Consider the following 25,270-nt stretch of genomic DNA (forward strand, 5'->3'; position numbering starts at 1 on the left):
GCAGTGCAGTGCAGTTCGGGGCACTCGGACACGGACGCGCTCCACCACGCAGAGATAATTGTTATTATAATTCGAGTTTCGCGCGGCATAGGCCGCTGCGCGTAAGTGGCAATGGGTTCCCAACAACTCATAGCCAAAGTGCTTTTGGTGTTTGTCCAGCACACCATCGATACCTTGGACGAGGGCAGCATTGTGCAGATCTGCAAATGTAATCCAACTTTAACGAGGTTGAGAATTGCAGTGTCAAATGCTGTTGTTGCAGAGTCTCGGCAAAGCCATCTCGCCTTAGAGATGGAGGCGCGGAGAGTCTTCAGGATGTTTTCATACTCCTGAAGGAGACTGACCCGGACAATGTGCCTACATTCGTGGCAAAGGAGCTGCACAAGTTGCGAACGTCATATTCGACCAAGTCGATGTCACCAGGCTGCTGAAGCTTACTTCCCTGAAGTCAAGCCCGGCCGAGTTGCAGTGTAAATTGGAGGCTTCAGATGACACCATAAGTGAGCTGCTTGCCCAAGTTGCGTTATTAAATAGCGCTGCTTCGGTATGTGGTTCACCAGAGGCCTCTAATGTAAACACGCGTCGTGGGTGCAAAATGCATTCATCAGCAGTGTCGAGTCGGCACATATGGTTGCGTTACCAAACGCTGCTGCTATAGCGCGTGATGCACTGCGGTTAGCTACCCGCCCCTCCGCCCCGTCGGAAACGTCAGGCTTGTCCATGTCAGCTCCTGCATGTGCATACGCCGCTGTACCTGGCTCTACCAGCCAACCCGCGACTTCGAAACTCGAGTAGAGACAATCGGCTAAGGGAAATAGCTATCTCTAAAGTTGCAAAACCACAGAGGCTGACGGACGTGGAAGAGGAAGCCACCAGCCGCAACCTGTGTGGCACAGCACCGGCAGGATCGACCTTTTTGCTGCGTCCGACCATACCGATGACGCTGCTGTACCTGTCGCGACCACATTTCTCAACGAAATCTGAGTAGACGGTGGAGTACATCAGATTAAAAGCCAAATACATCCTGAGCGTCGAGCGGTTACGTGAACGTGAACTTTTAATTTAATTGTATATTGTATTTGTAACCTCAGACGCAAACAGAGTTTTAAAAATTTCCCGTGTCTACGCTACATTATATTGAAGTTCAAAAGTCGATGTTGTGAAAGTTGTTTGTTTATATGACAGGATGGTTATGTTGTTTAAACACTTTCGAGTCCTAGAGCCACACGGTGTCCCTGATGAATTTGGCGCTGTAGAATCCTAGAACCACACGGTGTATTTAAGGCACAGCTGTGTTTTCATCCACTATATTTTTAAAACTTAAAAATAAATTTAAAAATGCCCGAAATCGTTATTGACACCGTGTGTCTCTAGGACTCGAAAGGGCTTAAGCATCAAAAACAGACTCATTGCCGGGGTTAAGTTAATTTAAAAAATCGTACAGGGAAATGTTTTATAAAAATCGTGTACACAAAAAAGTTTAATAATAGAGGTAACAAAAAAAAACATGGCCATTACATTAAAGAAAAAGAAAGGAAATCAAAGTCTATTTACAAAACGTCTCTTCAACTTAACACCATCGACATAACGAAAAGCTATTTCGCAATACGAAACCTGGTTCGAGGATATCCAGTAAGCCTCAGCATTTCGTTTAAAAATCCGGATTTATTTCCACTTTTCCGTCTCATGTCCTCTTTTCAAAGGGATAGAGATGTGTTGTAAATGGAGACGTGAAATAGTACCTTTTTTAGGGCAACACCACTATAAAGGGGTTTGAACTTAAAAGGCATTTAATTTTGCCATATTGTGACCCTTCTACTTAGCAAGTTAATGACTTAATTGACTCGTATCATCGTCACAATATTTATCGTGCTAAAGTTTTAGCAGTCAAGATAGTTTATGTTCATCAGTGCTTTGGCTAGAAAATGATCATGAAACTGAACAGATTTAGGCAGATGTGAGAAATTATCGATATTACTGGAAAGAAAAGGCGTAAAAGCCAAATCGCACAGTTTGCAAGGTGAGTGAAAAACCTATCCTTATAAACGTTTTGGTTCATATCGTTTTTAATTTTTATTAACTATTTTTACGTAAGAACCGACGAATTGCAAAGAAAGACTACACACGGAATTACACCCGCTGTGCTCCCGACTCGACACGCGCTCGACCCGCACCCGCTGTCAGTGTGTTTCAAGCTTTAGTGGCAGTGGGTGGGGCACATTGCTCGATGGAGCTAAGGAGTTCTCGAGTGGGGACCGCGTACCGAAATACGCAGGGTGGACAGACAGATCAACCACAGGCTGGACTGATATTCTGCAGCTTGATTTTGATTGCCTCTCCCGATCGGAAACTGCGTCTTTTCCGAGTCGAGGCGCATAATTGCGATTCACAACTAGCCGATTGGAAACTTTTGACATTTCTAATCGGAACAATTAGTTGATTTAATTCACAAAGATAGACTAGTAGCATTCAGGTACGTCTTCTTGTTCAGAAACCCATCTGATTTCGAGACTATCCGATCGGATCGATTCCGTTTTGAATTAAAATCAGGACGCTAGTGAAGGTTGCGGGAATCCGCTGGATGCAAGCAGCACAAGTCCGGGCGCTGTGGCGTTCCTTGGGGGAGGCGTATGTCCAGCAGTGGACGTCTTTCGGTTGAAATGATGATGATGATGATGACTTTCACGTAAAAGTTAAATGAAAAGATGAAAATTAGATGAAAAGTTTGAAAATTTAAACGAATTCATATCACATCGATGATAATAATTTTCGGATTGGTTTTAACGCCTTTTCTTATCCGAAGTGTCATTATGGAGTGTTTTGTATAATTTTCTATATCTACTAAGGTTAATTTATGTAAACATTTTATTGTGCCATAAAAACAAACGATATATTATCTTAAATCAATTGTTAGTGATTAAATTTTTATTGAATTGATATTCAATTATTTTTTGTGAAATTACTCCACTAGTTTGTTATAATTATTAATACAAAGATCGAACACTCAGAAAAAACACTCAGAAAAAATTTCTTCGATCCGGTCGGATTCGAACCGATGTCTTCTTGCATACCGTGCCAGACGCTATACCAACTAAGCCACGGAACGAACCAACGGACCTCACGAATTCTTCTATGTGCTTGCGTCGTGTCTGTAAGTTCAAGGGCACCTCTGAAGACGCCATATTGGCTTCACTGTCTGATATTGGCTTGGAGAAGCTTCCACATATGAACAGCATTCACTGTGAACGAGTCCGAATATTTTTACGAACTATGTGACGGAAGAACGAAGGACAAATTAGAGTGCCGGAGCGCAGGCGATCAACCATAGCTTGACGGTATTGAAAACGCCCACGAAGGTAACTAAGGGAAGAGGGACGAAAAAGGATTTCGAAGAGGAAGCATAAAACGTGTGCATTTCTACGGAGGCGAAGAGGCAGCAACTTCGAATCATATTTAAACTTGGAAATGTGGTCGTACTTTTTCATGCCGAACACAAATGTTAATTTCATTCTTCACCTACACCAGACTACATTTTTCACCTAGGCTAGGGTTGGCTGGAAGAGATCTCTTCTAGAGATAAGCTCACCTTTGTATATGTCCTTTATAACTTGTGTTTCATGTATCTTTTCTTTGTGCAATAAAGAGTTATTATTATATTATTTTGTAGTCACAATAACTTATTAAGATTTAGTAAGTTATATTAAAGTTATTTCTGTCAAAGTATTATAAGACAAGTATGGTAACTCAATACAAACGTAACATCTTGGCTTGTATGTATGCGCGTCTGCCGCGCGCCATGTACGAACACACACATTCGTAAAATCTTGCAATGCATGCGCGTTGCATAGCGCTGGTCGTCACACGCGCTTTCATTATTATGCGAATATGTGAGTCCGTACAAAGTGCGCGGGCACCATACAAGCCGCGCTGTTATGTTTTATGAAATTGCCATATTTGACATATTATATATATTATGTTTCTATTCTAAGGTTGCATGGAAGAAATTGCTACTGAAAAAATTACAGCGTTTTTAAAATGGCCCATTTTTTATATTTACTTATATTACTATGCTGTGTTTCAGTAAAGAGTATTTCGTTTAATCATTTTTAACCTACTTCAAAAAAAGGAACAGGTTCTCAATTCGACTGTTTTTTTTTGCATGTATGTACGATTTTGACGATTCTTTTTGTTGAAAATGGTAATGGGTAATGGTACCTCCGTATTGGTACCGGTTAAATTGTAAAAACTAGGGGATGATTCCGGTTTCGTGCACGTTTCGGTAACCGATTTCAATAAAACTTGGCAAATAGATGTTATTCCAAGAACTTTTGAGGGCCGTTTTTTTAAATAAAAAGTTATATTATTGGCTATAGTGTTTGCCCTGTTACTATTAGCAGACGTGTACGCAGGTGTATTGGTGGTGGTGTAAGCGACTTCGTTGCTCATTAACAATGTCACTTTAGGTTAGATGTTATTTATATGTCATCGTAAACTTACTGCTGACTATCGCATGTGGTGAGCTGTGTAGCTGATATTGAGGTTCATTCCAGAAAATCCCAATGAGAAATGCCCATTGGTTGATTGGAATGATGTTCCAATTTGGATTTGTATTTGGAAGACTATTTTACCTTTTATTGATGCCGTGCATAGATGTTCACGCAAATTACTATTTCTTTATTAGTCATAAAGTTTTATGGGATACCGCACCATGGTGTTGCTTGTTTGTAAAGGTAATTATTTGTACTTCTATAGACCATTCTTTTGGCATGGTTCACTCAATGTTGCCAACTAGACTAAAGTAAGAGCTCCTTATGAAAGAGTTAGTCCAGGGAACTACTGCCACCTTAGGAACCTATTTCTGTGGTGAAGCACTAAAAAGCAATGCGAGCATTACTGCGTTCCGGTTTTAAAGGATCTGGTGCTGGTGAAACTACACTAGGCACATGGGACATGTTTCTTTACTTTGCCGTATGCACGAGGAAGGATGAAGCAAAGTGTTTCGTGCGAGTGGTTGGATATGTCATACAAATAAAATATACTCTCTGTTGTACATAATATTTAAATCTGCGAGTAACATTTAGTATAGCTTGTTTTAATAACTTTACGTTACATACATTACCTAAAGTTTGTATGCTCGCTTTCCAAAATACCCTTGGTTTTTTTTTTTCAGGGATAACAAATAATTGTACATGTTTTTTTATTATGAAAACTAACGCGGTTACCACACACTGTAGTATAAAAGTAACGGGACTTACTCGCGTAGTATTTTCGTCGGAAGCGGTCCGACTAGTTTCAATCATAACCGATGGTCTTCTTCGGTGATACAAGTGACGCGGTCGCGAACGTTGCACTCAACCCCTGAAGAAGACCATCGATTATGGTTGAAACTACTCGTACCGCTTCAGACTAAAATACTATGCGAGTAAGTCCCGTCACTTTTAAACTACAATTGTACATGTAGTTTTACATTAAGTGTTGATTAATTTTGACATAAGTACATGTACAATCAACAACATTCTCCACAAATTACTATTAAAATTAACATTGTCGTGTGTGATGCGTAAGGCAAAACTGAAACAAGTAAAAAGTAAACAAAAGATATTAGCTTTGGTAAATGAAATATTTTTTATTTATGTAAAGAACGAGGCAAATGAGCAGACGAACTACTTGATAGGAAGTGGTCATCGTCGCCCATGGACATTTGCAACATCAGATGATCTGCCTATGCGTTGCCAGTCTTTGAGAGCCCTGTAAATGCGCTTTTTGAAGAACCCCATGTCATAGAGCAAGGGAAATATTTCAGGAGGAATATAATTCCACATCTTGCAAGTTCGAGGAATAAACGAACGAAATGCCCACGCGGTCTTACAATGCCTCTAAGATGTGGGGATGGACTCTACTCCTTTGGCGGGAGGTGCAATGGTAGAAACGAGACGGTGGTACCAGTTTGCCTGCATTTGTACGGCAGCGCGCCGTTTTAAAAAGCGGTCGTCGATTAACTTTATCAGTTGTATTTAATATTTTGCAGAAGGTTGGACAGTCAATCTCATTGTGACGAAGCGTCTATTATGAAGTGTTAGCATTCCAAACTTAGTAAGTTCTCGTATGGTGTATTTTTTCTAAATATTTTGTAATTTACGGACTTAAAGAAATTGTATCGGTATAATATTATACTATAATCACAGAACAATAAATACAGGTATAACAAAGCCACATGTGATCATACATCGTAAGTTCTTTTATCACATGAAAGTCATAAAAATAGTACGGACTACATGAAACAAATATGTACCTATATTATGTGAAATATGTTCTCTCTTCATCATGAATCAACTCTTCCATTTAATTATAAATACAAAGATCGAACACTGAGAAAGATTTCTTCGATCTGGCGTCTTCAGCACACCGTGCTTCACACTCTCCCTAATAAGCTACGGAACGTACCAGCGGATCTTACGAATTTTTCTATGAGTTTGTAGCATCTTTGTTTTTGGTTTTTAATGACTTTTGCGGTAGCGTAGTATCACAGCGTAGCATGTGTGAGAAATCTATGGAAGTCTTCACTCCGCCAGGTACCTTTACATCTACATGCGGCTGACTAGAGATGTCGTTTTCATAATTCTAGGGTCTAAGTCAAAATCCAACATCATTCATTTAAGTTAATACATATACTCGCTAAACCATTTAAGTCTTCGTCGTAATTAATTTGTTACTTTATAAATTTCGAACTTTATTCTAGAGGTTATTTAACTTCCAACACTAAAAACAATACAAAAAATATATAATTATATATTAACAAATGAAGCACTTTTTTGGTATAATTATTAATACAAAGATCGAACACTCAGAAAAAAATCCTTCGAACCGGCCGGATTCGAACCGACGTCTTCTAGCTTACCATGCCAGACGATATACCAACCAACCCACGGAACGAACCAGCGGACCTCACGATTTTTTCTACGTGCTTGCGTCGTGTCTTTGTATTTGGTTTTTTTCAACGACTTTTTAGTCGTAGCGCCATCTATGAGAAATCTCTGTGTCGTCATCTATGAGAAATCGGAAATTGCTGAACACTACAGAATCATTAAATTCCTCCCCTTCTCTTGCTATTGATGTCCTAAAGGAAAATGTTAACGTTTGTGGCAGTTTATTTAATTTCCGTCATGTTAATCCACAAGACATCATAAAAGCTTTTATATCAACACATGTTAAAAAAACTGAAGATCTCTGCGGTATATCAATTAAAGTTATAGACTCAGTTATTGATCTCATTTCCCCACATTTAGCTGTACCTTTCAATTGGTGCGTTGACGAAGGAGTTTTTTCCGATTTAATGAAATACAGCAAGGTTATTCCATTATTCAAAAGCGGTAGGAAAGTTGATCCTAGCAACTATAGGCCCATTTCAATTTTACCAGCTTTAAGTAAAATTTTCGAAAAGGTTATGCTGACTCAAGTACTGTCCTATTTCGGTAGGAATCATACTTTTTATAGTCAACAATACGGGTTTACTAGTGGTAGATCGACTAGCGATGCGGGGGTAGCGTTACTAAAACACATCTTTGATGCTTGGGAAAGGTCCCAGAACGGTATTGGTGTTTTTTGGACCTCTCAAAGGCATTTGATTGCGTTGATCATATTACTCTTATTAGGAAGCTGGAACATTACGGTGTACGCTATACCACGTCTGGCACGATAAGCTAGAAGACGTCGGTTCGAATCTGACCGTATCGAAGGAATTTTTTCTGACTGTTCGATCTTTGTATTAATAAACTAGTGGAGTAATTTCACAATAAATAATTGAATATCAATCCAATAAAAAATTTAAAATACAGCGAATAGCGACATCTTTCGCTACGACTGGTAACTGTAAAGGTACTAACTGGGTGATAAATCTTTCATAGATTTCTCACAGGTGGCGCTACGACTAAAAAGTCGTTGAAAAAACCAAATACAAAGACACGACACAAGCACATAGAAAAATTCATAAGGTCCGCTGTTTCGTTCCGTGACTTAGTTGGTATAGCGTCTGGCACGATAAGCTAGAAAACGTCGGTTCGAATCCGGCCTTATCGAAGGAATTTTTTCTGAGTGTTCGATCTTTGTATTAATAATTATAACAAACTAGTGGAGTAATTTCACAATAAATAATAGAATATCAATTCAATAAAAAAAATTTAAACACTTTTTTGACTTATGTTTATACTGTATGTTCGCCGACTCTAGAATTGTAATATTAAGTTTTTTTTTTGAAATTACTCCACTAGTTTAGAAATTACTCTTCTATTTAAGCATAAAAAAGTTATCGACGAGTTTTTTTTCTAGAATCTTTAAATATCTCTCCCGAAAAGTCGTCATTTCGCAGAAGAGGCATTCATTACACCCAAGGTTAGATTTATTAATTCTCCAAGGTATAGTTACACAAGCAACATACGAGTAAGCAAGTTACTGAAGAAGGAAAACTGAACGAACTATACGGTTACTATGTAGTTATCTACTAGTTAATTTATTGTAAGTAGTAATTACTTTAAGAAATAATTGTACCTACAGTTGCAAATTTTATTAACGTTAGTGTGTTTAAAATTTCTTTTGTTCGTAAAACTTGTTACCTGAATAAACAACATGCACGCTTTGTTGGTGTATATAATTGATAAATGCGTGTTTAATGTTCCATATTTCTTAGTACAGTTGAAAAGATGTGGATGGTAATTGTTTTAATAAGTGTAGCTGAAGCTATTCGTCTAGCGGAGAATGAAAAATATTCATACCTTTCTTGTGAGTGTACATTTTTTTTCTATATCTTGAAAATAGAAAACGTTTACAACATATTAAGAAAAGTCGGACTTGTAATGTTCTTTTTAAATAAATAAATTAGTGTATCTATAGATACATAACTACATATAGAACTATATATTTTCTCTCATAGCCCCAGCGTCATCAAAATCTGTCGATTGTGGGCTCAACGCCTACTGGGACGATTGTCCCCCAGATTATCCACCGCATCAGAACTGCTCTCTACTCTGGTCTGAGTTTGAATGTGAACCTGACGAGAATTACTGCTGCAGACCTGCTTGTCGATGCGAAGATGGATTTTACAGAGACGAATATTTCAAATGTGTTTCTTCAGAGCATTGTAGTGAGTATTTAATTGTCTGAACGTGTTGTTACGTGTACACTCAGGTGTTATCTAAGTAATGGTATCATAAAAAAATAGGTCTGTTTTGTGTTGCATTCACTTTTTCTTATCTGAGTCAAAACACGAGCACATTCCCATTTTAATAGTACAGCAGATGTAAAGGCGTGGTGGCCTAATGGTTTGACTTACCGCCTTTCAAGCGGAGGCTCTGGGTTCGAATCAGGTCTCGCATCTCTGAGTTTTTGGAATTTATGTGCGTAATTTAATTTGAAGCTTACCATGAGTTTTTCGGTGAAGAAAAACATCGCGCTGAAACCTGCACATGGAATATGTTTAAGCTTCAGAAAATATGTGAAGTCCCCAACCCGTAATGAGCCAGCGTGACGGACTATAGCCTAAACCCCTGCCTAAGAGGAGACCCGTGCCCATCTGGGACTTATGAATAGATTGACGATTTGATGATCGCCAAGCATTAATATGAACGTTAATGTGTTTCGATTTTGAAGGGTTAGAGTGCTGGTGAAAGTACACGTGGCGTTTGTTAATTTAATGTCATCATCATCAACGTCATCAATCAGCCGGAAGACGTCCACTGCTGAACATAGGACCCCTCCCAAAAGACTTACAGACTAGCCGGTCGGACGCGATGTGCATCTATCGGCTGCCCGCCGCCCTTATCAGGTTATCTGTTCATATAGTTGTGGGCCGTCCCATTGAACACCTTTCGGTTCGGGGTCTCCATTCGAGAACCTTTCTACCCCAATGGCCGGCAGTTCTACGAACCTGCCCACTTGCTAATTCTTTGAGCTCTGTCGGTGACTTTCGTCCTTCTACGGATCTCATTTCAGATTCGATCACGTAGAGAAATGCCGAGCATAACTTGCTCCGTAGCGCGTTGAGTGACATTGAGCTTTTTATGAGCCCCATAGTAAGTGACCACGTCTCAGAACCGTAAACCATCGCTGGCAACACGCACGCGAAGACTTTTGTCTTCAAAAGTTTTAAGTGTCAAGTGTTCAACGGCCTCCGTGGTTGAGTGGCTTGTACCCCGGTTTTCATGGAGTCGCCATCTCTGATGTACCGGGTTCGATCCCCGGCCGGGTCGGTGCAGAAAACTAACTTTCCATATTATCTCGGGTCTGGGTGTTTGTGGTACCGTTGTTGATTCCGATTTCTATGACACAAGTGCTTTTGCTACTTACTTTAGGATCAGAGCAACGTATGTGACGTTGTCTAATAAGTATAATTTAATTGCAACTGTTATAGTTAGGCGAGTTGCTTATCATCAGACGTTCGACGACGATGACTGCCGTATATATTCAAATAGAAGAAAAACTGAACCAGGAAACTTCTCTAGGTGCTTGTTGCTGATCTTTGGTTTTCATTCAAATGGTTTTTTTTATTGTAGAATCCATCTGTGAGAAACCATCTTTGAGAAAATGTTTTTTCTTCACTCAGCCAGGTACAGTTACAGCTATCAATGGCTGACAAGAGGTGTTGCTTTATTAATTGCAATATTTGTCTGGCAAACAGGTGTAGTTCTAATCCAGCCGGATCAAAGGAAATTTACTTTGTGGTTCTTCGTTTTGTATCAATAATAAAACCAACTAGAGGCTACATTCACAAAACAATATGAATATTAGGGTAATACAAAACAATTATATTAAATAAATGTTGCAATTAATATAGCGATACCTCTTGTCGGCCACTAGTAGCCGTAAAGGTATCTTGCTGGGTGAAGAAAAAATATTCATAGGTTTCTCACACAAGACGCTACAGCAAAAAAGCCATTTAAATTCAAAACAAGAATCGTTAACAGGAAACGAGACGTTCGTGTGTAATAAACATACAACACCAATCAAGAAAGTACAGTTAACATGACGTAATTGTCCTAGCATGTTTCAAAATGTCATATATATCAACAGTACGACATTAAACCAAGATTAGGGAGAACACGACAATTAACTCAAAACGGAGAAAAATTGTTCGTTGTTATCTTGTGCTTCATGTAATTCAAGGTTAAAGTCAATGAGCAAGAATTGGCAAATAATAAAACATCTGTTTTAAATAAACCATTGAGCTAATAAAAATATGTATGCATATCATATACTTTATGAATTTACGTAAACCTCCTCACGTATTAATAATTTGCATTGATGTTAAACGTGTGATTCGACTCTGGGAATATAGCGTTATCACTGTGATAATTTAGTAGAGTTGTCATAATATTATTTATAATACCGTCAACCGTAACAACGATTAATATAATCGCTAAAATGACGAAATTATGTCGTTATATACAGTTAAATTTTGCTATTTAAAGCTCTGAGCGGCAATGCAACTGTTATGGACAGGCGTGTAGCTTACCATAAGGCGCACGACTTGTCCGTCCTGTCACTCGATATTATAAAAAAAATCCGCTCTATCGATCTATATCTATAAGTACTCCTCTACAAGTTTTGATTTTCATTAATAACCTTCTTCATCAAATTAAAAGCGAATGTCTGGCTTATGCTGTTGACGGCGTTGAATTTTCAGACATATCAGTGATATAGAGAACTGTCGACTTCTCCTAGGTGATATAAACAAAATTGTAGATTGGTGCCACCTGAAGACTTAATTCGAAGAAATGTCAAATTATTTCTTTTAAAGAGAAAACATGGTCAATTTTATTTGATTATAAAGGAACTAAAAGGATTAATTACAGAAGGTGTCGCAAAAGTTAGGGATCTCGAAGTCATGTTTTTCTGATTGCCTGAAGAGTAATCCAAAGCAATTGATAGTTTTACATACACCTCTCCTACACCTCTCTGATTAAGAGCGTTCTTGAATACTGCTCACTAGTTCGGAACCCAATATATGATGTGCATAGAATTCGTATTGAGGCAATTCAACGCCGTTTTCTGAGTCTTAAGTGGCAGGTGTGGTTTGAGGCGTCGATTGCCGGAATACAATGACAGACTGAGAAGTTTTTATTTAACTTTTGACAGCTCGAATTCTAATCAATTAGTGATGTCTTAATGCGTTTCAGATTCGATTTTTTATAACAATCGATTTAATTTGTGAAGTCTTAATCGTGAATGTGAGCCGGTTCAAAAAACATGATTATTTATTGTATGTTTGGGATTGTGATGGTGCATTGCACAATTTGTGTACTCAAGAAAATAATTAATGTTAATGAGGATTCAAGTGGTGATTCCCGTTCACATGGAGAAAAATCCGACGATTCATCGTAATAAACAATAAGAATTTATTAGAATTATTTATAATTTATTTAATTACTTTATAATTTATTAGACAAGTACCAAAATTTATCAACTTAAAAAACCTTCGTTACATAATCCGTTAACTCGATAAATATCGGAGCTAAAGAGCACGTCGGTTCATTAAAATTAAAAAATAAAAAAGTCTAGGAAGTATTGCATTTTTTTTGTCTATGTATGTCAATAATTACGGAACTTCAGAGATATGCATATGTTAAAAGTTGAATAAATGGTTGGACGGAGTATAAGCCTAGAAAGGAGGATGTGGTTGTCTAATATGCGCTGTTTCCATAACATAGCAGGTGGCTTCTTCACTTACCTCATCGAACAAATTTATGTCAAAGTCCCCTGTAGGTCCATGCATATACGTATCACTACTCTTTGTGCTGTCACCCACTACTAATAATGTTATAAAAAAATAACCGACTTTGAAGACTGCGTCGTTATTATAATGAAATCTGTGATGATGAAGATCCTAGTGAACTAGTAGTTCACATTATTTTTTAATACTAAAATTTGTCTTTATTGTTAAATCCCCTTTAGATTGTTTATATTTATTTAGTTTTTTTAAAAATCTACATTTCCGCTCTTTGTAATAGTGAGGTACCTATTTTGTTATGGAATGCTGTGTATACATAGTTGTAATTGAGTGTCAGTTCTATAGTGCGATTTAAGAATGTTTTTGTATTATGTTGTATCTGATGTCTGTAATTGTACCAATAAAATAAAAATTAAAACCTACGTGGACAAACCATGTATGTGTACAAACTAAACCATAATATAACAGGGTAGGCAGTCTGTATATACACAGATATCCTCAACATTATTGTCCAGCCACCGTCATAATAATATAAGAATAGCCTTTAAGCTGCCTTCAGTTTTGCTCGATTTTGTCGATCAACACTACCACTTGTTAGCGATCGATAAATGTCAGTGTCAAAATCGAACAAATTTATCGGCACTTGTCATTTGTCACCATTTCGCAGTATCAAACGCTAAATGAAAAATACGTTGTCGAAAAAACACGATTTCGATCGTCTGTTTCTTACACATTCACTCGTTTTGTTCGATCACACGTGTTGACCAACAAAAAATCGAACAAATCTGTAGGCGCCTTTAATTAGGTGTGCGCATGTACCATCGTCGACCTCATTGCCACATTCCATCAGGTGAGATGGAGGTCAGATACGCATTTATTTAACACTAATAAAAAGTATAATTTTAATAATTATACATTATTTCTTTCAGTCGCACGTTATTATATTGACCAGTACGCTGTCACAGAAGTTGTTGAAGAGGTTGAAGGTACGTGTGCTCCAAACAAATATAAAGATTTATATCTAAATTTAATCATATTCTGCCTATAAATTTTGATACTTGAATTGAAATATTTATTTTATTGAATATCATGATGTTTTTACTACCATGATATTAATATTTTTTTGTGCAAATACTCCACTGGTTCGTTATTATTATTATTGGTATAAAGACCGAACAAACACAAAGAAACTTCCTTCGGGTCGACCGGTCTCGATTCAGTGTCTGTCGCCTCGCCGTGGCCACTGCTCTTCGGTGAAGCAACTGGGGCTGGTTCGAGTTTAGTCGTATATAGAAGAAATTTTTGACAATAATACAATATTTCCTTTTGTATCCATGAGAAAAATTTACATTTGAATTTATTTAACCTTTCTTTAACAACTTGTGTGAATTGAACTTTCTTTTAGAGCCAAACAAATGTCCAGCCAATGAGACAATGGCGTGGTGTGTAGTCGACTGTGCGTACAAATATTGCCCCACTAATGATAGTCGAGCAGTATCTCGCTGTCAATCACCGAGGGGAAACTGCCCACAGGGATGTGTGTGTCAGTGGAATTATAAGAGGTTGAGTGTTACAGACCGGAGATGTATTTTGGCTTCTGATTGTCGTAAGTTTTAGAATATTTTTAAAATATATTTTCATCCTTACAAATATAGTTTACTGCCTTCTCGAAAGTATATCAGCTGCCAGACTAAAACTGCCGCAGTCTTCATTCTCTACAAATAGGCTAGACCATTAAACTATATGCATGCGATACACTTCTAGAAGGCCCGGAACACTCCATCCTTATGTAGTTGATATACCACCCATTCGCACTAAGCGCTTTGCTTCCTCCTTTCTGATGCGTACGGCAAAGGAATGGAATAATCTACATTCTACTAATCTACATCTGTTTCCCGAAAAGTACAATTTGGGGCTGTTCAAGGCTAGAGTGAATAGGCATTTTTTAAGTAAACGCGTACCATCGTCCATCACATCGTCGCTTAACATCAGGTGAGATTGTGGCCAAGCGTGTGCCTATTATTTATGGAAAAAAAAGAATAAACTAGAAATTTGCGCAACATATACAAAAGATTTAGCAATTCTATTAATTTCCTCAGCCCCAGTGAAATGCACCAGGCCGAACGAAGTGTGGAACCCTTGCCCCTCTCCATGTTACAGAGAAAATTGTAGAAACAGGCGTACAGAACCAAAGATATGTACTTATAAAGGACTAAACACTTGTGAGCCAAGATGCACCTGTATCCAAGGATATTATCGAGATCAATTCGATGATTGCATCCCGGCTGCCGATTGTGGTAAGTGTCATCCAAAACTTTGAATGTGGGCTTAAAATCTCGTTTTTCCGGAGTTTCCGAGATCGTACCGAGTCTCGATTTTTTGCCGATATGCAGCGTTACTGAAAGCATAGATTACTAATAGTTACTACGTAACTGAAAGCGCTATTATACATATCGATATTTCAGGGAAGAGAAGGGGTAAAAACGAATGCGTTTGCGCCTTTTCTTCCCTATTTCGATATTTCTGGTGTTTCTCCATTAGTTGCTTTTGAATCTATTATACATATAATGCATTATAATATATCTTGTTGTTGTTTCAGATAAAACTACATTTACGAGCGATTTACGTGCCGAGTAGAAACACGCAAAAAAATTAATATAAATTTTTATAAAACTTTCGTGTTTATTCACAAAATGGTTATCACTCATTACAGTAGGTGCGCGGAATCCGGTGTTTAGTGCTTATAATAATAAAAACAAAAATGCTTCGACTTCAGTTTCGCGAGTGGATACAGTGAGTGTGGTTTGTCGAAAAAAAGTAAGTGACACTGGTAACGCCACAAGTAATCAAGGTGAAGGTAGTCGTCGACAGCGAAACAGAGTAGACAGATATGTCTGCTCTTAGACCTGTCTTCTGCCGCTGTCAAGTCAACCAATAATACAATACAAACGACGCAGCGCGGTTTGTATCTGAGAGCGCCCGCCGCGTGACGCGTACGGATGTGTGCATAGTTAGATAATGCAAATGTGTGCATTTGCATAATCTAAGGATGTTCACTGTACTGGTTGTCTCAACTTTTCATTATTAAGCGAATGTGTGCGTCCGTACAGAGCACGCGGCGGTTGTACACATACAATTTACGCTTATCCTACAATATCGGGAAAATAAAAAGAACTCATACCGTGGTAAGAAACCTGTAATTAGTGATAATCATTTAAAATGTATTAACTCCATATAACAATAATTAATGATTTTTCAATTACCATGTATTTTCTGAAATCAAGCGGGATTTCCTAAACATGTTTCCATCCAACAACTCGATTTTAGCATAACAAAGCTATTTCCTTTTTTTTTAATACCGTTTTAGCAGCAATTCCTTGCTTATTACAAAAATTTGTTTTAATAAAATTGTTCCCTAGAACCGTAATATCGCCGTCATTCATGCAAATAATTGCGTTTTCAGTGACGATAAACTGATTTACTTTCCGATTTTTTATTGTTTTAATTTTCATAAACGAATATTTGATGTTTTACGCGAACTTTTTTGGTTTACTATACGCATACTATTAATCTAAGTACGTTCATTTGAATGTATAGTAAATTATTTAGTACAATAAGTGGAATTGTGGCCAGAATTAACAATACAATAATAGCATTATTAAGATTGTGTTTTATTGTGACATCATGTATTTTATGACACATCGAGTTTTTAGTTTCTCGCGAAACTATTTTTTCTTCTATTTTTTAACCGCTCACTGCCATGCCGTGAACACATTACTCGATTTAGATACGAAAAAAATAGTTTAATTTCCTAAATTTTATGAGATTTTCAGGGTTACTACAAATTTATGAACGCCTCATTTGTTTTTATCTATTAAAGAGTTTCGTTTGCAGATATTAATATAAATACATGATTAAATATTAGTGTAAAAGCATTCCCTTCTTTATGCTGCGCAGTATTTGGGTAAAAAAATAAAAATTAGGTACGTCTTGTCTGTAGATACAACAAAACATTCGTGTTTTCATGCAGAGTTATTTCATTTCTTAATCTTTTATTTAATTATTTATTTTAATTTTATGCTCAAATTCTTTTTTAAAGTCTCGTCCGTAAATTGACAATCCTTCGATAGTTTTTTCATTCATTTTTCAATTCACCATATTTTTTTGTGATGGTTTTACGGGTTCGTATGCCTCAGTGCCTATAACTATAATTAATGTAGGCACCTACATTGTATCCTTGATGTCGTTAACTAAAAAGTATTGTTCCAGACGGTCAATATACAAATTCCAATTGTCTTTCGTGACATCAAACGCCTCGATCTTTCCCTGTGATACTTTGTACTTACTAGTATAGTTCTGTTCAGATGAACAGACCTTTACTTTGCGTGTGTACTAAATCCTCCATCGGCAGGCTCTGAAATAAGACAACAACAACTTGGAACCTGTGTGTAAGCAATTACCGTGTTATGAACAAAATAATAAATATATTAATGATAAAGAATAATGACAAAGTTCTATATTATTCTAATGTTTTTTTCTTCTTATTTTCGTTCTAATTAAGTAATTTGTATGCGTCTGTTTACGAAAAATATGTGAAAATATAGAGTTTAACTTCCTGAACAGATTTTGATTTTGGGTTTACTATTCTGGGTAGCTCGAAATTAAAGATCTCAGGTTCAATCTGGTTCGATTCCTGGGCCAGGAGAAATATTTGTATGGCCTACATTTATTTCTCTCGTGAGTTTGGGTGTAATTTGTGGTTGTCTATGTGTGTGTCCATGGCACCCGCGACACAGGGTTTCCCTAGTGCGGGGTCACAGACATATATCTAGATAGACGCCGCAAGTACTGCAATTTGTATGAAACCCAAGCGTGCTACATTTTTTGTACCCACTACGACGTCACAAGAACTATTTAGTGATGGAACCTCCTTCCGATCGGTCTAAATCGATTGATTGAACGGAATACGCATAAACACGCGTGTTTTATTCAATTGATCGATTCTAAATAGAATAATTTATGTTCAAGCGTTTGTTAATTACAAGTAGTCGTACTATTAATATAGTAGAAAAATACTAGAATAAGATAGTTAAGTCCTTTATTTTACTTGACTTTTATATCTTTTAAAGGCAAAAACGCAAACATAAGAAGCACAAAAAGCCACTAACACCGACATCTTTTTGGCTATACTAAAACATATCGAACGTCAACGACTTTTATATCTTTCAAAGGTAAAAACGCAAACATAAGAGGCATAAAAACAAGTTTGTGAAGACCACAAGCCTTTTGGAAAAACAAACAGTCTATAGACATAACATCATGCATTTGCAACTGTACAAACTTTATTCATTGTTTACTAAAATACAATAATATAATGATTAACGTATTCAGTTTCATTTATTCAAAGATTATTTAGTGTACTGTTTTATGCACGTCTTACCTGAGAGAGATAAATACAGCTAATCAAGTTTTTAATTAACAAAGCAAGTATTTCGCTGTTTCCGAGAACAACGGACTATTATTATACGCGCTAAAGTGTTTGTACATAATACTTCGTCGCCTTACTTTACTTTAAAGCACAAAGTTACAAAATGCAAAAAATGGAGTTGTGTTTCATATTTGCTTAATATTCACACACTGGCTTATACCTATTCTTAAAGTAATACGTCCAAATTAACCCTTTTGATAAGAAATTGAAAATAAATAGAGAGTTTTGCCATTTTCTGAATACTCACTCTTTATAAGATACGAGTTTGCGAAAATAAGGCGTCGATTTGATAATAAATATCAAATTACGTGGTGTATTCAGAATGATATAATTCTATTATTATTGATAATCAGCCTTCTATTCTGTGAAACTACAGTGCCTAGAAGTTTACATTTCTTGTTTGACGGCTCTCTTGCAGAATCCAAGTTTTTAGAGCAGTAGAACTTTCCTTGTGAAATAAAGATTTAGTAGCAGTAGAACAAATTTAATAAAGCAATGTAATACATAATATAGTGCCGTTTTGACTGTTATCGGGGTTGATGATTATGAATATCATAATTAAATCCTTGATAGACTTGATACAATACTTAAACGTAGTAACTAATTAAATGCTTATTGTTATTTTCAGATGCAAGCTTTGGATTGAAGCATGTGGAAGACCCATCAATTGGAAAAAGTATTTTCATAAAATATTTGTTATAAAAATATTATTTTTATTATATTCCTGCACATAGTTACTATAAAACGATTTGTGAGAAAGCCCCACATCAACATCTTTTTCTTATTCCCAATGCGGGCATAGTAGTAGGATACCCAACCCAACAGACTAAATAAAAAAAAACACACGGTGATAACCCTGCGGTTTATCGTAATATTAAGACGAAAGCGGCATTCCGCGAGTCTTCAAAGGCGATCCCACTGTATGTTCTTTATACTGTGATACCACTATATAAAATAATTTCCTCTGAACTTTCGTCACGTCACAAATCCACTGCACCATTCAGCTTCTATTAACTTTGTTAATATAATGAGCAAATTTAAAATTTAGTGATGTATAGTTTAGGTAACACTGTCCTCGATTCTGATAGATTTTGATAACAAAGGGACGAAAATTATTATGACATTAGCAATATTATAAAAATATTCTATATTTTTTTTGTTGTAACGTTTAGTAACGTTTCGTTTTTTTTTTCAGTTTTGTCAAGTCTATCAAGGCTTATCAAAGTTTAACATGGCACAATTAATTATGATATTCATGACCATCAACCCCGATAACATTAAAAATGTCACTATATTATGTATTTATATTGCTTTATTTCAATCTGTTCTATTGCTACTAAATCTTTATTTCCTAAGGAAAGCTATACTGCTCTAAAAATTTGGATTCTGCAAGAGAGCCGTCAAACAAAAAATTTAAACTTCTAGGCATTGTAGATTCACAGAACAGAAGGCTGATTATCAATAATAATAGAATTATTTCATTCTGAACACACCACGTAATTTGATATTTATTACCAAATCGACGCCTTACTTTCTCAGACTCGTATCTTATAAAGAGTGATTATTCAGGAGACGGCAAAATTTTCTATTTATTTTAAATTTTTATCAAAGGGGATAATTTGGATGCATTACTTTAAGAATAGGCAAAAGTCAGTGTGTGAATATGAAGAAAATATGAACATGTGAAATCAGTCCGCAAAATGTGTGTATTATACAATACACAAATCCATTTTTTGCATTTTGTAACTTGGTGCTCTAAGATAATTGTATGTTTAAGATACAAGTTTGAGAAAGTAAGGCGAAATATTATGTACAAACACTATAGCGCGTATAATAATAGTCCGTTGTTCTTGGAAACAGCGAAACACTTTGTTAATTAAAAACTTGATTAGCTGTATTTATCTCTCTCAGGTAAGATGTGCATAAAACAGTAGAATAAACAATCTTTGAATAAATGAAACTGAATTCGTTAATCATCATATGGGCATTTCTCCTAGATGGGCTAAATTCTCTGACTTCAGTGGTCGATTTTTTTTCTTAATTTCAGGAAAAATATTGAGCGGAAAGGAAAAAGAACTCAAACTTACATAAGATTCCGTTAATTTGGCAACTAGATTCTTAATACTTAATGACATATTTGATCCACCGAATTCAGCTACCACCGAAATCAGGGTTTCTTGACAAAAGGCGCAATTTTGTATAAAATATTATAAAAGGCAATAAAACCATTCAATAATCTACATAAACATTTAATGACTAACTATTAAACCAGCCTTTAAAAACTAAAATTTATTTATAAGTCGACAAGAATAACGCCAACAAATTTCATCTTATGACTATTTATTAAAATCAGTTTACAGTTTGGCTGTTCAGCCTTTTTTCAATCATACTAAGTATTTCCGTACCTCTTTTAAAAAAAATATTTAGAATTTAATCTATAACTACAAAAGCAATCATTTTTTGGAAACTTTCGCGATTAATATCTTTCTTTCCTTTTTATACATGACGAGGTAATTTATGCAGCTTTAAAATCTTTTCTTCCGCTTTTTCTTCACATATATACCTCTGTCTATCTTTTTCTTTAAACCTTTCATATGTAATCGGATCGCTTTGTATTTTTGCTTTTAGCACGTTTCTTCATCTTCTTGATTTCCAATTTTTGGTTTCTGTTTTGATATTCCTTATTCATTTCCAGTGGGAAGCAAGTAGTAATATAAAATTGTGAAAATCAACAGTATTAACTAAACGTTTATATGAAAAAACCAATATAATTATTGCTTTTCAAAAAAAAAGGCTTTGGCAGATTTTTCTGACTTCGGTGAAAGCATTTCTGAATTCCACCGAATTCAAAAATGCTTCCACCGAAGTCAATCTTCCACCGAATCCAAGGCCACGGGATTCCGAAAATATACATATTTTTGATATTACTCGTAAACGACAATACTTGCAAAACCAATAAATTGTTATTATATATAGTCGTTACAACACGTAGTATAAAAAATATCGTACAATCATAAAATTTAGTTTTTGAAATATCGTATACACCGAATTCAAAAATCAACCTGGACCAAATCCACCGAATTACGTATCACGCAAAAACTTCTAAAATCGGCAACAAATCGTCCACCTGTTCTTTCTAGCCGCAGGGGCGTGGTGAACGAACAACACGAACATATTCCGAAGCTTCTAAAATGCTTCACTTCTTCTGTGTAGCGTGATAAGTAACTACCACCGAATTCCCTCGTAAGCCTGGGACACGCAGCAATCTTTGTATTGTGATAAAAACACTGAGTTTATTGTGAAATTCAGATTAGAAGTACTATCATCTAATATATTACACGTGAACTAAAATCTAATATTGATATACGGTTTCAATTTTGAGAAAAATGACACTATGTGTGGGATTCAGCATTCGGGACACTCGGGGTTCTGCATTCGGAGTTGTCAGGTTTTAGACTTTTCGGATGTTTTTTCCATTAGGTCCGAAAGGTTTATTGGGAAAAATTTGTGCTCTCCAGTTAGCTTTCGACCTGTATTGTACTCTCTTTTTTTTTTGTAGATTTTTGTTTTGATAAATAAATGGAGTTTAGTGCATGGACACTGAAAATTGCGGCTTTAGAGAAATATATTATTATATTTTACTAAATAATAAATAAAGTTTGTACAGTTGCAAATGCATGATGTTATTATGTCTATAGACTTTTGGTTTTTCCAAAAGGCTTGTGGACTTCACAAACTTGTTTTTATGCTTCTTATGTTTGCGTTTTTACCTTTGAAAGATATAAAAGTCGTTGACGTTCGATATGTTTTAGTATAGCCAAAAAGATGTGGGTGTTAGTGGCTTTAATAACTGCGGCGGGAGCTACCAGTCCAATAAGGGACAAAAGATGTCCAGTGTATTCACGTGAGTTATTGTCGTTTCACATCTTATATTACTTACGTTTTATATTTGTCTTACAAAAGTCATCACTTATGTATAAAACACATCTACATCTTACCTGATAGTAGCAGTACAGATCCTTGTGACAGAGTCCGTCTGGGGAACCACTGCCACCTCACGTATTTCTGCCGCCAAGCAGTAATGCTCACATTACTGCGTTCCGGTTTGGAAGCGTAAGGGTGCTAGTGAAATTACATGCACTTGGGACTTTCCAACTTATGTCTCAGGGTCACGGGCGCAGTGGTAGTGCTCCTGAGATCTGCTTACTGTCTGTGTGTAGGTTATTTATTACTTGTGTTATTTGTTTTTTATTGTGGCGTTGTTTTGAAAACTGTGAGTCTCTATTACAATGTATTTCAGTCGCGAAATTTTTCGGTCCATTATTTTCTACGATTTTTGATGTGACTTAAGTCAACAAGAGAATTGTCAGAGACTTCGTTGGTATTTGGTAATGAAGCCAACTACGATGTAGCTACGATATAGAGCTCTGTTTACTCGTGATTCAGTGAATTAGATGCGAATGTGATTAACTCTATGACGATGTACGTGGAGGTCGGCGTGCGACTGCGGTTACCGAATTTAATTTTGATACCGTACGAACCGTACGACAAGTGATTGAAACTGACAAAAAATTACTTGTCAGTAAATTCGTACTGTGTTAGACAATGAAACGAGACAGGTGAAAAAGATATTGCATGTGCATCTGAAGGTTTGGAAACTTTATACGCGATGGATACCGCATGATTTAACTGAGTACCAGAAACGACTGCGCTGTGTAGAGTGGTGCCGTAAAATGATAAATAAGTTTAATGGAGTACAATTATTGGCCGTATATAATATCGTAACAGCTGACGAAACCTGAGTGTACTGCTTTGAACCGGAAAGAAAACCTTTTGAAGATTTGCCGACGAAAGTTAACAAAAGTCAGAGCACTAGTTGCTTCTTTCTTCGGCAAATCAGGACATTACACTACTGTAGTGCTTGAAGACCAAATGATAGTGACTGCAGATTGGTAAGTAAACACCTGCTTGCCCAGACTATTAGAAAAAGTTTGCGAAAAGCGTCCTCGAAGCAATATCGTCCTTCACCACGACAACGCCTCTGCACATTTCGCTAAGGTAATGAATGCGTATTTGAAGGCCTCAAATGTGGAGCCGATGACCCATTCGCCATTTGTCATAATTCTTTTTATTTCGAAAAATTTGAAGATAAACTTGGAGGTTTACGATTTACAAGCCCGGAAGCGGCGGTGAATGCATTCCACGAAGCCATTTTAAATAGTCCATACGGAAGAGTGGTCGCACTACTTTTCACTATGGTTCCAATGAATGCAAAAGTATGTGAATAGTGAGGGCATATACTTTGAAAAACAATAAATCTGTATAGATCAATAGTAAATCTATCAAAATAATAAATCTATTATAAACATAACATCTGGTCTTTCTTATCAGAATCCAGAGATTTTCAGTATGGCCTAAGTAGTGATCGAACAACAGAACGAAAAATTTTTTCGCTCTGACTGGACTCGAACCAGTGTCTGTTGTCATGCCGGGGCCACCACCCTTAACTAACTGAGCTGTAAAATGAGTCAGCAGATCTAGGAGCGCGTACAAATCTGGCGAATACGCTGCACGCGTTATGTGCGCCTCTGTAATGACATCTCCTAACGGTTGGTCACACAACGTAATGCACGTGTGCAGCTCGCGAGCCTTTCGCAAACATCTCTCTTCGCAAAAATCTGCTTTACGAATGAGCGGTAGAGTTTAACCATTGTGACGATTTCAAGTGTGATAATGCTTACCTATGAAATAAAGATTATTTTGAATTTGAATTTGAATTTGAACAGGCGCATTCGCCAGATTTGTAACCACCCTAATGATTTTGTCTGTGTTTGGTGCAGATCTTTGCATTGGGCTTAAACAGCTTTTTTGTCGTAAGGCACCTGTGAGAAACTCTCCACTCAGTCATATCTTAGTGTATTAGAATCAATAAAAAAAAAGTTTTTTCCCTTGTAATCGCAGCGCCATACAAACCTGTTAATTGCGGGCCCAACGCCTATTGGGAGAGGTGTTCCCCACAGTGTCCACCGCATGAGAACTGCTCTCTGCTTTGGTCTAAGTTTAAATGCGTTCCTGACAAAGACTACTGCTGCAAGCCCGCATGTCGATGCAAAGACGGATTTTACAGAGATAAAAATTTCAAATGCGTTTCTTCAGAGGAATGTAGTAAGTAGTCGTTTAAACTTATTTTTGTATAAATGGGTTGTTTCCGCAGCAAAGTATAGTTATGTGTAGTTAAGTTTGTTTAAGAAAGCCGTGGTAGCCTAATGGTTTGAACTACCACATCTCAAGCAGAGAACGTGGGTTTGAATCCGGCCTCGTACCTTGAGTTTCTCGGAATTTTTGTGCGAAATTTAATTTCAAATTTACCGTGAGCTTTTCGATGATGGAAAACATCGTGATGAAACCTGCACGTCGAAGAAAATTCACAGTCCTCGGAAAACGTGTGAAGTCATCTACCCGCATTGGCCCAGCTTGGCGGACTATGCCCTCTAACCTACGCCTGAGAGGCGATCCGTGCCCACCCGCGGGACTTATAAATGAGTTGATGGTGACTTTTTACTTACTTTATAAAGAAAAATAATGAAGATCAGGGAACGTGATTTTTATGAGTGCTCACTTCTTCAAATGTCTAGATATCTGCTGTTACAGATCTGGCGAATGCGCTGCACGTACGTTGCACGCTTTAAGTGCGCCTTTGTAATAACATTACATAATGAACTGGTCGCACAACGTAATGCACGTGTGCAGCTCGCGAGCCCTTCGCAAAATGGCGCATTCGCCAGATTTGTAACCACCCTAATGAATTTCTCTGTGTTTGGTGCAGATCTTTGCATTGGGTTTAAACGGTTTTTTGCCGTAAGACACCTGTGAGAAACATATGAAGTTTTTTGATTCAGTCATATCTTAGTGTGTCAGAACTTGCGTTTTAATTACTTAGTTACTTATATTTTAATTTTGCTATTAAATTTTTACAGCTGGTCGAGTAGTACCGATAGACCCAGAACTTCCAATCAATCCTAAACCAGGTTAGCATGATTGTTAAGTAATTAATTATGCAGTAT

At 36.8% G+C, this 25,270-nt stretch overlaps 2 protein-coding genes across 2 annotated transcripts; both read left to right on the top strand.

The window, feature by feature from the left end:
• The first annotated feature begins 8,696 nt into the window (after window positions 1–8,696).
• LOC113229232 lies at window positions 8,697–16,363 on the top strand. The gene is made up of 6 exons (XM_026462759.1): window positions 8,697–8,775; window positions 8,927–9,136; window positions 13,648–13,704; window positions 14,124–14,324; window positions 14,818–15,015; window positions 15,318–16,363. The coding sequence occupies exons 1-6, from the start codon at window positions 8,697–8,699 to the stop codon at window positions 15,353–15,355; spliced, it is 783 nt and encodes a 260-aa protein (XP_026318544.1). The 3' UTR covers window positions 15,356–16,363.
• Window positions 16,364–22,025: 5,662 nt separating this feature from the next.
• Window positions 22,026–25,239, top strand: LOC113229233 (venom peptide BmKAPI-like). Its single transcript, XM_026462760.1, has 3 exons — window positions 22,026–22,110; window positions 24,168–24,371; window positions 25,184–25,239. The coding sequence occupies exons 1-3, from the start codon at window positions 22,032–22,034 to the stop codon at window positions 25,237–25,239; spliced, it is 339 nt and encodes a 112-aa protein (XP_026318545.1). The 5' UTR covers window positions 22,026–22,031.
• The last annotated feature ends 31 nt before the right edge of the window (window positions 25,240–25,270 follow it).

This window comes from Hyposmocoma kahamanoa, unplaced genomic scaffold (genome assembly GCF_003589595.1).
Source record: "Hyposmocoma kahamanoa isolate Upper Pololo Valley unplaced genomic scaffold, ASM358959v1 296, whole genome shotgun sequence".
Lineage (NCBI taxonomy): Eukaryota > Metazoa > Arthropoda > Insecta > Lepidoptera > Cosmopterigidae > Hyposmocoma > Hyposmocoma kahamanoa.